Raw genomic sequence first — 14,391 nt, forward strand, 5'->3', positions numbered from 1 at the left:
TGAAGCTAACATGAAGTAGCTTTTTGGATCCAGAAACTCAAGGGAATGATTACACAGAGCAACACCACTTAATAACACAGAAATACAAGTAAACCATTGACGCATTACAGGAGGTAGTTTGGAAACAGATAGCTCTTCCTGAGGAAACACCAGTGGCTGTAAAAAAAGACAACATCTGATATGTTAGCCTGCCTTCTTACACACTGAATATGGGGAAAACCTCTATTGAATCTATAAGATAAATTGCTTACAGTTGCAGCTGTTCTTATAGTCAGCAAGCATTCAGCTCTCAGGCACTTCAATTAAGACTCCAATGTTAGAAAATGCCCATTTGACTTGTGCCATCTAAGGCTAACTGTTATGGTAACAGAAACTGACTTTACTCATGGCAAGAGAAGTGATCTGCAGAACCACTTATGATTTTTCCCTTATAACTATTTCCAAATCAGGATGGTCTGTAGCTTGGAGGGGAACTTACAGGTGATGGTGTTCCCATGTGTGTGCTGTCTTCTTATACCCAGGGAGCAACTGAATATCCTTCTAAAACAAAAACAGAAGTACCTGGAAAAACTCAGCAGGTCTGGCAGCATCGGCAGTGAAGAACCAAGTTGACGTTTCGAGTCCTTTTAGTGTAGAGTCCTAAACTCGAAACATCAACTTGGTTCTTCTCCGCCGATGCTGCCAGACCTGCTGAGTTTTTCCAGGTAATTCTGTTTCTTTTTTGGATTTCCAGCATCCGCTGCTTTTTGTTTTTATCATATGAATATCCTTCTAGATGGTAGCGGTCATGGGTTTGGAAGGTGCTGTCTCAGAAGGCTTGGTGAGTTCCTGCAATGCATCTTGTAGATGGTGCACACTGCTGCCACTGTGCATCGGTGGTGGAGGGAGTGGATGTTTTTTGTAGATGGGGTGCCAATCAAGCGGATTGCTTTGTTCTGGATGGCGTCAAGCTTCTTCAGTGTTGTTGGAGCTGCACTCATCCAGGCAAGTACAGAGTATTGCATCACACTCCTGACTTGTGCTTTGTAGATGGTGGACAGGCTTTGGGGAGTCAGGAGGTCAGTTACTCACTGCAGAATTCCTGGCCTCTAACCTGCTCTCATAGCCACTGTACTTATATGGCTAGTCCAGTTCAGTATCTGATAATCGTCACCCCCAGGGCGTTGATAGTGGAGGATTCAGCAATAGTAATACCATCGAATGTCAAAGGGCGATGATTAGATTCTCCCTCATTGGAGATGGTCATTGATATTTCTGGAGCCTCTCCTCCAGTAAGTTGTTTAATTATCGACACCATTCATGACTGGATGCGGCAGGACTGCAGAGCTTAGATCAGATCTGTTAGTTGTGGAATTGCTTAGCTCTGTCTGTCGCTTGCTGCTTTTACTATTTGGTATGCAAGTGGCCCTGTGCTGTAGCTTAACCAGGCTGATGCCTCACTTTTAAGTATGCCTGGTGCTGTTCCTGGCATGTCCTCCTGCACTCTTCATTGAACCATGGCTTGGAGTTAATGGTAGAGTGGGGGATATGTCTGGCAATGTGGTTACAGATTGTGGTTGAGTAAAATTCTGCTGTTGCTGATGGCCCACGGTGTCTCATAGATGCCCCTGCTTGAGTTGCTAGATCTATTCTAAATCTATCCCATTTAGCAGTGGTAGTGCCAAACCACATGATGGAGAGTATCCTCAATGTGAAGACAGGACTTCATCTCCACAAGGACTGTACGATGGTCACTCCTAATGATACACTAATGGACTGTTGCATCCGTGGCAGGCAGGTTGGTAAGGATGAGGTCAAGAATGTTTTTCCCTCACGTTGGTTTCCTCACCACCTGCCGCAGACCCAGTCGAGCAGCTATATCCTTTAGGACTTGGCCAACTCAGTCTGTAGTGGTGCTACTGAGTCACTCTGGCTGACGGACATTAAAGTTCCCCAACCAGAATCCATTCTGTGCCTTTGCCACCTTCAGTGCTTCCTCCAAGTGGCATTCAACATGAAGGAGTACTGGGGGGTGGCAGCATTATGTGGTAATCAGCAAGAGGTTTCCTTGTCCATGTTTGACCTGATGCCATGAGACTTCATGGATCCAGAGTCCATGTTGAGGACTCCCAGGGCAACTCTTTCCTGCCTGTATAACCACTGTACCGCATCATCTCTGCTGAGTCTGCCCTGCTGGTTGAACAGGACATACCTAGGGTTGGTGATGTCTGGGACACTGTCTGTATAGTATGATGATGTATGACTCTGTCAGGCTGTTTTTTGACTAGTCTGTGAGACAGCTCTCCCAATTTTGGCACAAGCCTCCCATTTTAGTTTGGAGGACTTGGCAGCATATAACTACAATTGTCACATTATCTGGTGCAGCATTGCCAGTGGTGATAATCAGATTGACAGGCAGAATCCATTAGAGATTAAGTATCCACGCCAGCAAATACCATTTGACTTTCAAATATGCTGTACTCATTAGCAATTCAAACAGCTGAGCGGCACTACATCCAAAGCAATTTCAACAAATGGGCAATAAAATCCTGATGTGCTACTCAGCTGTATATTTTATTCTCTCTCATGGGAAATTGAATGTTTCACAGTTTAGATGTTTAAACAAATTATAACTGCAGAGACGGTCAAATGAAATCGAGAAATTAATTTTAAAATAATTTTCATTACAACTACGCAAGTAGACAATGTCCATAATTTAATCCAATTTCAAAATTCAGAGGTTGATTACACATCTGAACACTTTGCTTCTAACACTAGAACCTATTTATCCATTTTTAAAGAGCTGAACCAGTGAATCCAAATATACAGATTTACTGTTGTGTTTAATAATCTGTAAGGTTGATTGACCATAATTAACAATTATCATGAGGTTAAAAGGGTGCTAATTACTAGCCCTAAATATTTGCAATTAATTTAGTTATATCTAACATGCAAATGCAACTTCATGACACTCTGTCCATGCCAATCGTGAGGTGAGATGCTGTCTTTGCAAAGCTAAGGGCAGAGTGATGGAATTCAGCAACTTGGATATTCGCATTTAATTATACACCTGCTTCTCACTTGAAGTTGCTGTACCATTTATACATAAACAACAACAATCATAATTAGCTTCGTTGTTATTTTGACAAAATTTTGGTTGAATATGCTTAGACTGTATAAAATACCTACCGTATGAAATTTACACTTCAAGCTTTTGTATCTTGTGTTAATCACTGTCTTTAATTTAGCTTTCTATGTAGAATAAGATTTTTTTTGTCAGCCAATATATTCATCAATTTGAATTGCAATATAAAGAAATTACAGAACTAAAAAAACAATTGACGCTATTACATGTTCTACTCACCTTTGACCAGCAACCTCCAGATAATCTGTCACGCATGATTCTCCTGATTTTGAGGGACCACCTAGCTTGAATTCTCTGAAAAAAATGATGGCTCTAAAATGTTCTTGAACCTACAGCATTGAGGAAAAAAAGCACCAGGATTTGTATTCTGCATCATTCTCCATTCTTCATCAATAGTAAACTGACTAAGTGAAACAACATGTCACAACTCCAAGAAAAATATTTGGGATTGGTTTTACCCCAAGTGGAGGAGTGCATAACATAAACATATCCTTGTCTTGTCACAGAAGTTTCAATGGCCAAATGAGGAAAAATAAACATTTCTGAAAGATAGAAATAAAGGCTCGCATTCTATTGTTCCTATCACTTCAAATTTCTCAGAGCACTTGTGTAATCAACTAATTTGAAATTCAATTACTGTTGTTTTGTAGACAAATGTGGCAGCAATTTTACACAAATAACATTACATAAAGGACAAAAAGATGACTGCCCAATTAATTTATTTTGTGTTGTTGGTTGTGAGAGAAACACTAGCTAATGCACTGGGAGAGCCATCAGTTGGCCAATCAGAGGCCAGCAACTCTTGTGCTCAACAACGCCACTGGGGAGACCATGTCTGCTGTCTGAAGGACAGGCATTGGAGCCCCAGGATTGCAGAGCAACCCAGACCACAGGTAAGTAATGTGGGGTGGGGGAATAATTGCAGGGAGAGGGGTGCAGGAGGGTCGGCAGCAAGGGAAAGGGGATGGCTCCCAGCAGAACTCACCACCCTCCCCCTCACAACCGCCCCATTCCCGGATGTGACAAGCTGGCTGCATTTCTGGCAGAGGCAGCAAGATGGCGGGGTTCCGGTATGCCACCATCCAACCTACTTACACGCCCCTCCTGCCTCCAAGCTCATCATCAGCTAGAGCAGAAAATTCTGCCTGTAGCCTTTCAGCTGAGATCATAAACTTACACACTCTTTCTATTTAACTTGATGTAAAAGATCCCATGGCATTATTTGAAGAACAGGGAGTTCTCCCAGTGCACTGTCAAAAACATTTCTCTCTCATTTAGAATCACAAAAGAAAATAAACCTAGCCATTCATTCAATTGTTATTTGTAGGATTTTATTATGTACAAATTGGCTCCCAGGATTTCTATTTAACAACAGTGATTGTGCTTCAAAAATAAGATATTGGCTGTAGCATGCTGTGCCATCCTGAGGGTTTGATAATGTGTTATATAAATTCTTTTCTTTATTTCTTAATTGGTTATTCATCCTATTTCCAGTTTGTGGGATTTAATGTAGACAAATTGATTGCCACGTATGCTACATATCAAGACGGGGATGTAAGGGAGGGTTAGCACCTCTTAGGAGGTAGGCTCACCGTGCTGTTTAGAACGGCTCATCCTATATTGGTCCCCGCGTTCACCCAGCTCTCATCTGTAGCTCCAAGTAGTTATCATGTGATAGTGGCCACACCCCACTAAACCACTTTGGGTCAGATGGATCAAACAAGGTGAGGGTAGCCATCAAGACTCTTACCCTTGGTGACTTAGGAATTTGTCTATCCTGGCATATAAGGACTGATTCTGGGGACTGGGTGGATGAGACCAGCCAAAAGGCCCAGAGGTCTTGAAGCTAGGACAGCACTGTTTTGTGGACTGTGTAGAGTTTGACAAGACACCGAAGGCAACATTCTGGTCATCCACTGCATCTATCTCCAGCAGTCAAGACTAATCTTGCCATTGAACAAAGACAGGTCAGGATGAAACAGTGAGGCTGACAACGCGCAACTCTCCCTCACTATAATCCAATTCATGTGCAAAGGCATGTTCATAATTTTTCTATCATCCATCATCTATTTGTCACAAGTTCTACAGTGACAGGCGAGCAACATAGCAGGTGTAGATTCACTAGGAGCTGTAGCTGCGAACCTGCACACAGGTGGCCCTAGACCATAGGTGAATTTTTCACTGGAACTCAGCAGCCTTGTGCGACTGAGCAGCCATTTTCAGGACTGTTAACCTCTCTAGTATGAGGAATGGGCCAGACAAGGTGCCCTAAATACTGTCTCCTTCACCCCCCCACCCCCGGCCAACAGGCTGCAGCTGGCAGGGATCCCATCGATGCAGTCATAAGTCAATCTCAAAAAAGAAAATAAAGGTGACACTGGTGACCATTGGTGCATGGAACATGGACAATGCCACAGCTGACAGACCCAAGAGGAGATCAGCTCTTCTTGGCAGAGAGCTGGCTAGGTATAATGTCCAGATCGACACCCTCAGTGAGACTGGTCTATCTGAGGAGGGTCAGCAGGTCAGCTCAAGAAAACCTGTAGGTTATACGTTTTGAGTTGGCTGTTTAAGAACGAACAGCGCAAAGCTGTAGGCTTTGCTGCCATGAACCATCTCGTCACTAAATTGATTTGCCTTCCCAAGGGTATTAATGATCATTTGATAGTGGTTAAATTCCCCCCTAGCGACAGTGTATGTGCCCCTATCATGATTAATCCTGATGAAGTCAAGGATAAATTCTATGATGACTCCTTAACTGGTACTGTGCCAAAGTCAAACGAGCTAATTATTCATGGTGATTTCAACAGCTGGTGCAGGGAGTCATCGGAAAAACCGGGGTTAGCAGTTGTAATAGCAATGATCTCCTTTTGCTGAAGAAGTGTGCTGAGTGAGAGCTCTTAATCACCACAGTTTTCTGACTCCCTAATCACAATGAGACACCTTGGATGCAGTCCCATTCTATGGATTGCCATCTAATCGACTGTGTCATCACCAGGAAGAGGAATAGGCAGGATGTGCATGTAACAAAAGCCATTTGTGGCACTAACTGTTGGACTGACCATGCTCTTATCGTTTCAAAGCTAAACTTCAAGATCTATCACCACAAGATGCCCCAGGGCACAAAGGTGCAGATGCATCTCAATGTCTCACAACTCAAACAGGCAGTCATGAAGGAATCTCAGAAACTCGAGAGTTACCTGTGTACAGCGAAAATAGATACTCATTTCATTGAGGATGACTGGGTGACCTTCAAGGATATAGTAGACTCCCTTGTTTTCAAGGCCTTTGGTCCTACCTCTTGCAATCAAGATTGGTTCGATGGAAACAATGAGGTAATCAGAAACTACTGGTGGAGAAACAATGCCTCCACAGGGTTTTCCTCAGTGACAAATCATCAATATTCAGGCATGATGCCTACTGAAACACCTGAAGGACTGCCCAGTGCAAGCTCAGAGAGATGCAAGACATTTGGGCAGTATATGAAAGTCAGTCCTATGCAGACCATGAAGACTGGAAGAGATTCTAGGATGCTCTGAAATCTGTCTGTGTGTCCCAGTCTACTGGTTCATCAACAAGCTTCAGCGTCAATGAGTCAACACTGCTCGCAGAAAAATCCCAAATTCTAGAAAGATGGCCAGAGCACTTTAGCCACATCCTCAGCCTTCCTCCACCAATGAAGAAGCAAAACAGGTTGCCTTCAATTGCTCTCTTGATGCCGCCCCCCCCACCACCGCCCGCCCCCCCCCCCCCCCCCCCCCCCCCCCCCCCCCCCCCCCCACCGCCCCCCCCCACCCCCCACCGGCCCCCAAGGATCGCAAGGCTAGCGATCAATGATCAATTAGCTCACTGAACTCTTTCACTCTATGTGGGAGCAAGGAACCATCCTGCAAGAATGCATAGATGCCTCGATTGTTCACCTGTATGAATGAAAAAGGAACTTGCCATTCTTGTGGCAATTACAGAGGAATCTCACTTCTCTCTATTGCTGGCAAAATCTTAGCCACAACCTTCAGAACCGCTTAGTGCAACATCTCAGCTTGAATCTGCTGCCAGAGAATTAGTGAGGTTTCAGAAAAGGTAGAGGGACCAATGTATGGTGTTTGCAGTTGGACAGCTCGAGGAGAAATGCCAAATATAAAAAAGGACATGGACCTTTACATCATGTTTGATTACCTGCCCATGGCATTTGACACAGTCAGCCATGAGGCCCTTTGAAAGGTAATGGAGGAATTCAGCTGCCCTGAGAAATTCATCACAATGGTTCGACAGTTCCATGATGGCATGCTTACAATGTCCTGGATGATGGAGACTTCAGACCCATTTGCAGTCACTAATGGGGTTAAACAGGGCTGCGTGCTAGTGCCAAACTTCTTCAGCATGTTTTTTTTTTGCCATGCTCTCTGATGTCTTCCATGGTGGTCCTGCCATCAAAATCAGGTATCTCATGGATGGAAAGTTGCTCAATCTGAGATGATTCCAGGCAAAGACGAGGGTCTCCAAGAACACATCTTGCATTTTCTCATTTGCTGATGACTGTGTACTTGCTGCTGGCTCAGAGCTGGATGTGCAATGTAGCATGAATTTGTTCACCTTTGAAGATGAACAAGATTCAAGGTATCAAGATGACTAAAGTAATGAATTGCTGTGAGCAATTGCCCTTTAATTTTCCGTTGCTATTCACAGTCTATTTGTCAAGGTAACATTCACACCACAAAAGTGCCAGGCAATTGCCACCTTCAAAAAGAGGGAACCCAACCATCTCCCCTTGACACTCAATGGCATTACCATTACTGACTCCCCTAAATATCAACATCCTGGGGGTTACCATTGACCAGAAACTGAACTGGACCAGCCATATAAATACTGTGGTTACAAAAGCAAGTCAGAAGCTGGGAATTCTGCGAACAGAAGCTCACCTCCTGACTTCTACAAAGCCTGTCCACCATCTACAAGACACAAGTCAGGAGTGAGATGAAATACACTCCACTTGCCGGGATGAGTTCAGCTCCAACAACACTCAAGAAGCTTCACACCATTCAAGACAAATCAGCCCACTTGATTGGCATCCCATCCATAAACATTCACTCCCTCCACCACCAATGCACAGTGGCAGTAGTGTGTGTACCACCTACAAAATGCATCAACAGCACCTTCCAAAACTTCTACCACCTAGAAAGACAAGGACAGCAGATACATGGGAACACCACTTGCAAGTTCCCCTCTAAGCCACACTCCACCCTGACTTGGAACTATATCACTGTTCCTTCACTGTTGCTGGGTCAAATCCTGGAATTGCCTTCCTCACAGCACTGTGGAGGACTGCAGTGGCTCAAGAAATCAGCTCACCACCACCTTTTCAAAGTCAATTAGGGATGGGCAATAAATGCTGGCGTAGCCAATATACCATAAAAGAATACATTTTAAAAATTGTTGCACTGCGCAGTCCCTTTAACTGACGTGCAACCATGCATGCACACATCTTAAAAGGCACCGCTGCCTGTGTGCTTGTTTGTCTCCCATGCGGCACTTCCCAATTGCTGTATGACTACATCCGGGCAGCTGAGAGACAATGTTGGCTGTGAGGCACTTTTGGACATCATGAGGACACATCATAGAAATATCAGTTCTTTTGGCCTGAACAAACATACAAAAAGGGTATTATCCCTCTGGCAGGGAAGAACTTATGGCATGGGCATTTTTAGAACAAATGCTGCTTTTTTCTATAAAGGAAAGAATGTGGGTTTGCTTTCAGATTTCCAATTCATGAGTTTGTACTCAATATAGAATCATAAGAACTGATAATTGGATATTTTGCCATTTTGTTCTTCCATGCTTGATGGGGCAGACCATAAATTTAATAACATTGTGTGCCTGTAGGAGCTACAGAACTCTACAATTGGGAAAATGTGCTTTACTTTTCAAAATGTATCAGAGACTGTATCCCCACGAGTTACCTTCAAATTCCATGTACAATTGATTTCTCCTTGATAGTTGTTAGAATAACTAGGTGATGTGAAGCTTCCATTTGTTCCGCTAAGGACACCACCACATTCTAAAGCAAAGGAAAAAATAGATACTTATCAGCATGTTATTCTGTTCACTCAAGCCTTGTACAAATGACAGGAGGCCCTGCTTCTAAAAGCACTTGGCTTAGAGAAGTTACAATAACAGAGACCACTTGTACTGATGTAGTTGCTTCAGAGTTGGTTGTAAATGTAGGTAGCAGGATTTCTGAACTCTCTGCAGATCCCATCTAAGATGTGCTACACTTACAGCAATCCACACCATGTGAGGAATCCCAGTGTTTTCTTCCTGCCTGTTAGCCTTAGGGAAGTGAACGAATTGTCGTCAACTCACAGAAGTGCACCACCTACTACATTGTCATATGACCAGCAAACTAACTGATGTTGCTCATGTTACCAGAAGATACCTGGAAGTAGCCAGAAACAAAGGTTTAAGCCACGGTGACTTTCATTGCCACAGCAGTGCATGCCCTGGCGTTTGTAAGTGAATGTCTTCCTGTTGAAATACCTTAAGTGCTCCTCTTCTGTGAAATTCTGGTATGATATTTTTTTCTTGAATACTCGCATGTTGGAATGTCTCCTGCCTCCTTGTCTCCTTCACAATTTTCTTTCAGTCCGTACAGACCTTTGCTGCTTTCCTTGCTGATGGTCCCATTTGGGAACCTCAAAAGGTAAGCACAGTAGCATTCTCATGTTCAGCAATTGAGAACATAAATGCTGTGACTCTACAAGCTCACCCTGCAAAAGTACCTCACAAACAATTTGTGTCAAAACAGCTGAAGACCTGGCCCTGAAGCACCCTAGGAACCTGAAATAATGAGTTAAGATCACCACAATGGAGATGACAATCCCTTTAAATATCTAAAACTGTTTTCTGACTGTTTCTGTCTCTATTTGCTGGGTGAGATATGGAGGTGATGGTTCAAGCAAGCACAATCAGCAATTTACCAACAAAAATGAGTCCTCATTCAGGAGCAGCAGAATGGCCAGGAGGAGATTAGTCGAGCCTTTCATTCACTTTCTCTGCACCAATTTACATTTATACTCCCCAGGTAAATTTGGTGCTAGATTTCAAGTACCACTTGAATGGAGTGCTTCAAGGAAGAAATTTGACTTATACCTAAAATGAGTGGCAAGCTGACAGAGTGATTATTTGGTACTTCATAGATCTCATACCCATAGATGTGGGTTGACCATTACAAATTAATGTTGCTTCTCAGCAGGAAATGCCTCCATTCACTCATTGTGCAACTTGTTATGACGCATGCTACAGTGAGTTATATAGGTCTGCACTCAATCTCCTTTATTTTGTGCCACTTTTCACTATCTGCTCTGCTTCAACCAGGCTATTGGCTGACAGGCAAGGGCTATACCCTCACCAACCAACTCGCAATTACTCTAAGACAAAGAGCGCTGGTGTAATGACAGCCAAGCAGCAACAAGGATTCTCAATGAGAAACTCAAAAGAACAGTTAATTTGTCTGAGCAACTGTGGAGGAATAATGCAGTACTGTTCAGAGCAAATGTCAAGATTTATAGTGATGTGTTGCATGCTCCACAATCTTGGAAGAATGAGGAGAGGTATTAAAGTCAATAGTACAATTGTAACAGGGGTGCAAGAACAGAAAGACATTAAAACACGATAAATAAGAGCAGGAATAGGTCAAAAATCTCCTTGATCCTTTTCTACCATTCAATAAGATCATGGCTGATCCAATCTTGGCGTCAACTCCATTTTTGTGTTCCATTATTTTTGACTTACCTTTGTTCAAGAATCTGACTAACTTTGAATGACTCAGCCTCCACATTTCTTTGAATTCTCGGAATTCAAAAGAGAAAAAAATTTTTATCTCCATTTTAAATAGGTGACCCTTTTTCTGAAACTATTCTTCCTTGCTTAACTTCTCCTTTCTGAGGGGAGACATCCTCTCACCATCTACCCGGTCAAGCTCCTCAGAATCTTATATCTTTCAATAAGATCACCTCTCTTCTAAAGTCCAATGAGTATAGGCCCGACCTAATCAACTTTCCTTCATAAGGCAGCCCCTTCATCCAAGCAATCAACCTAGTGAACCTTCTCTGAACTGTCTTTAATGCATGTACATACCTCCTTAAATAAGGAGGCAAAAACTGTATTCAGTACAGTGTGTGTGGTCTTACCAACACCCTAGAGCTGTAGCAAAACTTCCCTAATTTTATACTCCATCCTATTGCAATTAAGGGCAACATTTAATTTGCATCGCTTGCCAACTTTTGTGGTTCATGTATGAGGGCATCAGATCTCTCTACTGCACCACTGGGTGTTTACATTGAGAATTTTTTGGCAATAACTGGACAGTTGGAATAAGGCTGTAAAAAAATACACATGGTATCCTTGTTTTATAAATTAAGGCACAGAGAACAAAAAACAAGGATGTCATGATAAATGTTTATAACACACAGATTAGACTTCAAATAGAGTATTGTGTCCAATTCTGGGCACTACACGTTAGGAAGGATGTCAAGGTCTTGAATGGGGTGCAAAGGAAATTTACTAGAATGGTATCAGGGTTGTGAGACTTCAAATAAATGTAGAGAATAGAGAGGCTGGGTTCTTTGTCCTTGGAACAGAGAAGGTTAAGGAGATATTTCATGGAGATGATCAAAATCATGAAGGGTTTTGACAGAACACACAGGATGGCACTATTCCCACTGGCAGAAAGTCAGTAAACAAAGAACACATTTTAGGTAATTAGCAAAAGAGTCAGAGGTGAGATGAGAATTTATATTATACAGCAAGTTATGATGATCTGGAATATACTGCCTGAAAGGATGCTGGAAGCATCTTTCAAAACAGAGTTGGATAAATACTTGAGGGAAAAAAATTACAAGACAATGGGGAAAGAGCAGGGAATTGGAACTAATTAGATAGCTCTTTCATAGAGAAAGGCTGAGTAGCCTTCCCCTGTGCTGCAAGTTTTTATGGGCAGGATTTTAGTCCCGCGGATGGGTGGGCGCCCAACCTGATCGGATATAAAATAGTGTGCAATGATGTCTAACGAGCGTCCCAACGTCATTGTGCACTCACGCGATATTTTGGTTGGCATGCGCATGAGAGCCAGCAACGCGCCCAATGACAATGAAGAGGTCTATTAAGGCCCTTAATCAATTAATTTAAATATACTTTTCGCTGCCCGTCCAACCTTATGATTGGTGGGCAGGCGAATTAGCCAGGTGGCCTTCAGTTTTTTAGCAAACCACATCCACGGGCGGGATGAGGTTTCCATAATTAAATAAATGATAAATATAATTTTTTGGCAGAATTTTTATTCTGTTCATGTTATTGTGAGTTAGTCCCATGTCGGGACATTTTTTTTCAGATTTTAAAAGTTTTTATTTTTGATTTTAAAATTGTTCAGCTCCCTGCCATCAGGGAGCTTTCAGTGCGTGCTCCCCGGCACATGCGCGGACTTTTGAGCTTGCGCTCCTCCCGCCCCCACCCCGGCAGCGCTGAAGCTTTCAGTGCGCCTTTCACATTGGCTGGCTGTTAATTGGCCAGCGTGAAATCATGGTCAGGGGTCAATCACGGGCGGCCGACCATTTCCCTGTTGCTCCTGGGCCCTGCTTCCACGCCTGCCCAACAACCTGAAAATCCTGTCCCATGATTCTATGATACAGAGGGGAGTTGCCTTGATGCTTCCTGAGATTGTCTTACTCCACATCACCAATGAAGAAGGAAACAGGAAGCTGAAGGATGTATAGACCAGCAATGTTGCAAGCCACCAGAGCTGTAAAGAAGCATATTATTTAGAAAAGATTCTCCTGAACTATTCCTCCAATTCCCAAGGCATCAATATTCCCTTCTTTCATCTAACTCAGACCTGACAACAATCATGCTCGCAAATGTGCAACTTCATGGGTTTTCCTGTAACTCCACTAATATTATGAAGATTAACAGCTATTTTAAAACAAAATGTATTACTTCATTATTGCAAAAGACTGTATTCTTGATTTGACAAATGGTTACGTGACTGATGCATATCTACAAATCCCCTTGTGCAATCCTTATTGCCTATCTTATGTTTGTTTATACATTCCAGTGCTCCTATGAAGTGATGTCCCAGTGGCTACAGCTTGGGGCTGGAAAGCTAATGAACGCTCCTGCAGACACTTGGGGCAGTATTTGTCCCTCGTCGGATGGGCATGTCCCGACATCATCAGGCGATATTTCAGTCAGCCGGCATACGCGAGAGTCAGCAGCACACCCGCCAACAATTAAGAGGGCTGTTAAGCCCATTGATTAATTAAATTAAACCAAGCGGCCATTGCGAAACCTGATCCACAGGTGGGATGAGGTTTCAAACAGTGATTAAAAAAATAAACACTTAAAATTAATTTTTAACATGTCCCTGCTCATGTGGCAGAGTCACATGAGGGACATGTTTTCCTTGGTTTTTCATTCTTTATTTTTCATGTTAAAAATCTTTGGCTCCCTGAGGCAGCTCCCTGCCTTTAGGGAGCTATCTGCATGCACATCGGCGCACACACGCCAACTTCCGTGCTCGCCCTCCTCCCTGCCCCCAGGCAGCGCTAAACGTTTCGGCGCACGATTCACACTGGCCGGCCATTAATTGGCCAGCCAGCATGAAATCGTGGTCGGGGCCTGATCGTGGCTGGCAGTCGGTTTTGCTGCTGCTCCCAGGCCCGTCCGCTGCACCTGACGAGGTAAAAATCCTGCCCTTGAAATAGCTGTGATCTGTGATCTCAAGGAGCCCTTGGTATTTAGTACCTGGTTGCAGACTGCTGGAATTTGGACACTACCAGAGCGGACTGGCCCAGCTAGCTGCCTGGCAATAACAAGGCCACTATTTGAGTGGCTGGTGAGGATTCAGGCATGCAGTCATCCTGAAAGAGTACAACAGGTCCTCTCTGATTGAGGCAATGCTGCTCTCGGAGAGCTCAGCCTCAGCACTGCCACGGCTCTGGGTGAAAACAGAGCACAGGTATGCTGGAATGCTCTCCATGCCTGTATCCACACTCTCCTTAAGCTTTTATAAACTGGAGATGATGGACCCCAGAGCTAAGATGGCAGCAGTTCAAGCTTTCATAGAAACTGTCATCAGAGGCTCCAGCGCTATCAAGTTCCTCAAGCACACACACAACTCACACATGACTCCATGGTTGACAGCATGATCTCAATGCTATTTAAAATACATCACACAAGTTACAGCTGAACTCCAACATGTGCTACCACACTGTGTG

The 14,391-nt window shown here is 43.5% G+C and overlaps 1 protein-coding gene across 5 annotated transcripts in view; it reads right to left on the reverse strand.

The window, feature by feature from the left end:
• The window catches only part of LOC121290649 (TPA-induced transmembrane protein homolog), a 67,319-nt gene that overhangs the window by 14,344 nt on the left and 38,584 nt on the right, over window positions 1-14,391 (reverse strand). For 3 of the 5 annotated variants that reach the window (XM_041211373.1, XM_041211374.1, XM_041211376.1), the window contains 2 exons: window positions 9,082-9,179; window positions 3,344-3,453 (listed from right to left, as the gene is read on the reverse strand). In XM_041211373.1, coding sequence (XP_041067307.1) covers window positions 3,344-3,453; window positions 9,082-9,179 — 208 coding nt within the window. Of the gene's footprint in view, window positions 1-3,200; window positions 3,232-3,343; window positions 3,454-9,081; window positions 9,180-12,651; window positions 12,918-14,391 lie in introns of those variants that run through there. The other 2 variants (XM_041211375.1, XM_041211377.1) reach the window with 2 other exon arrangements.

The sequence above is a fragment of the Carcharodon carcharias genome, chromosome 18 (genome assembly GCF_017639515.1).
Source record: "Carcharodon carcharias isolate sCarCar2 chromosome 18, sCarCar2.pri, whole genome shotgun sequence".
NCBI lineage: Eukaryota > Metazoa > Chordata > Chondrichthyes > Lamniformes > Lamnidae > Carcharodon > Carcharodon carcharias.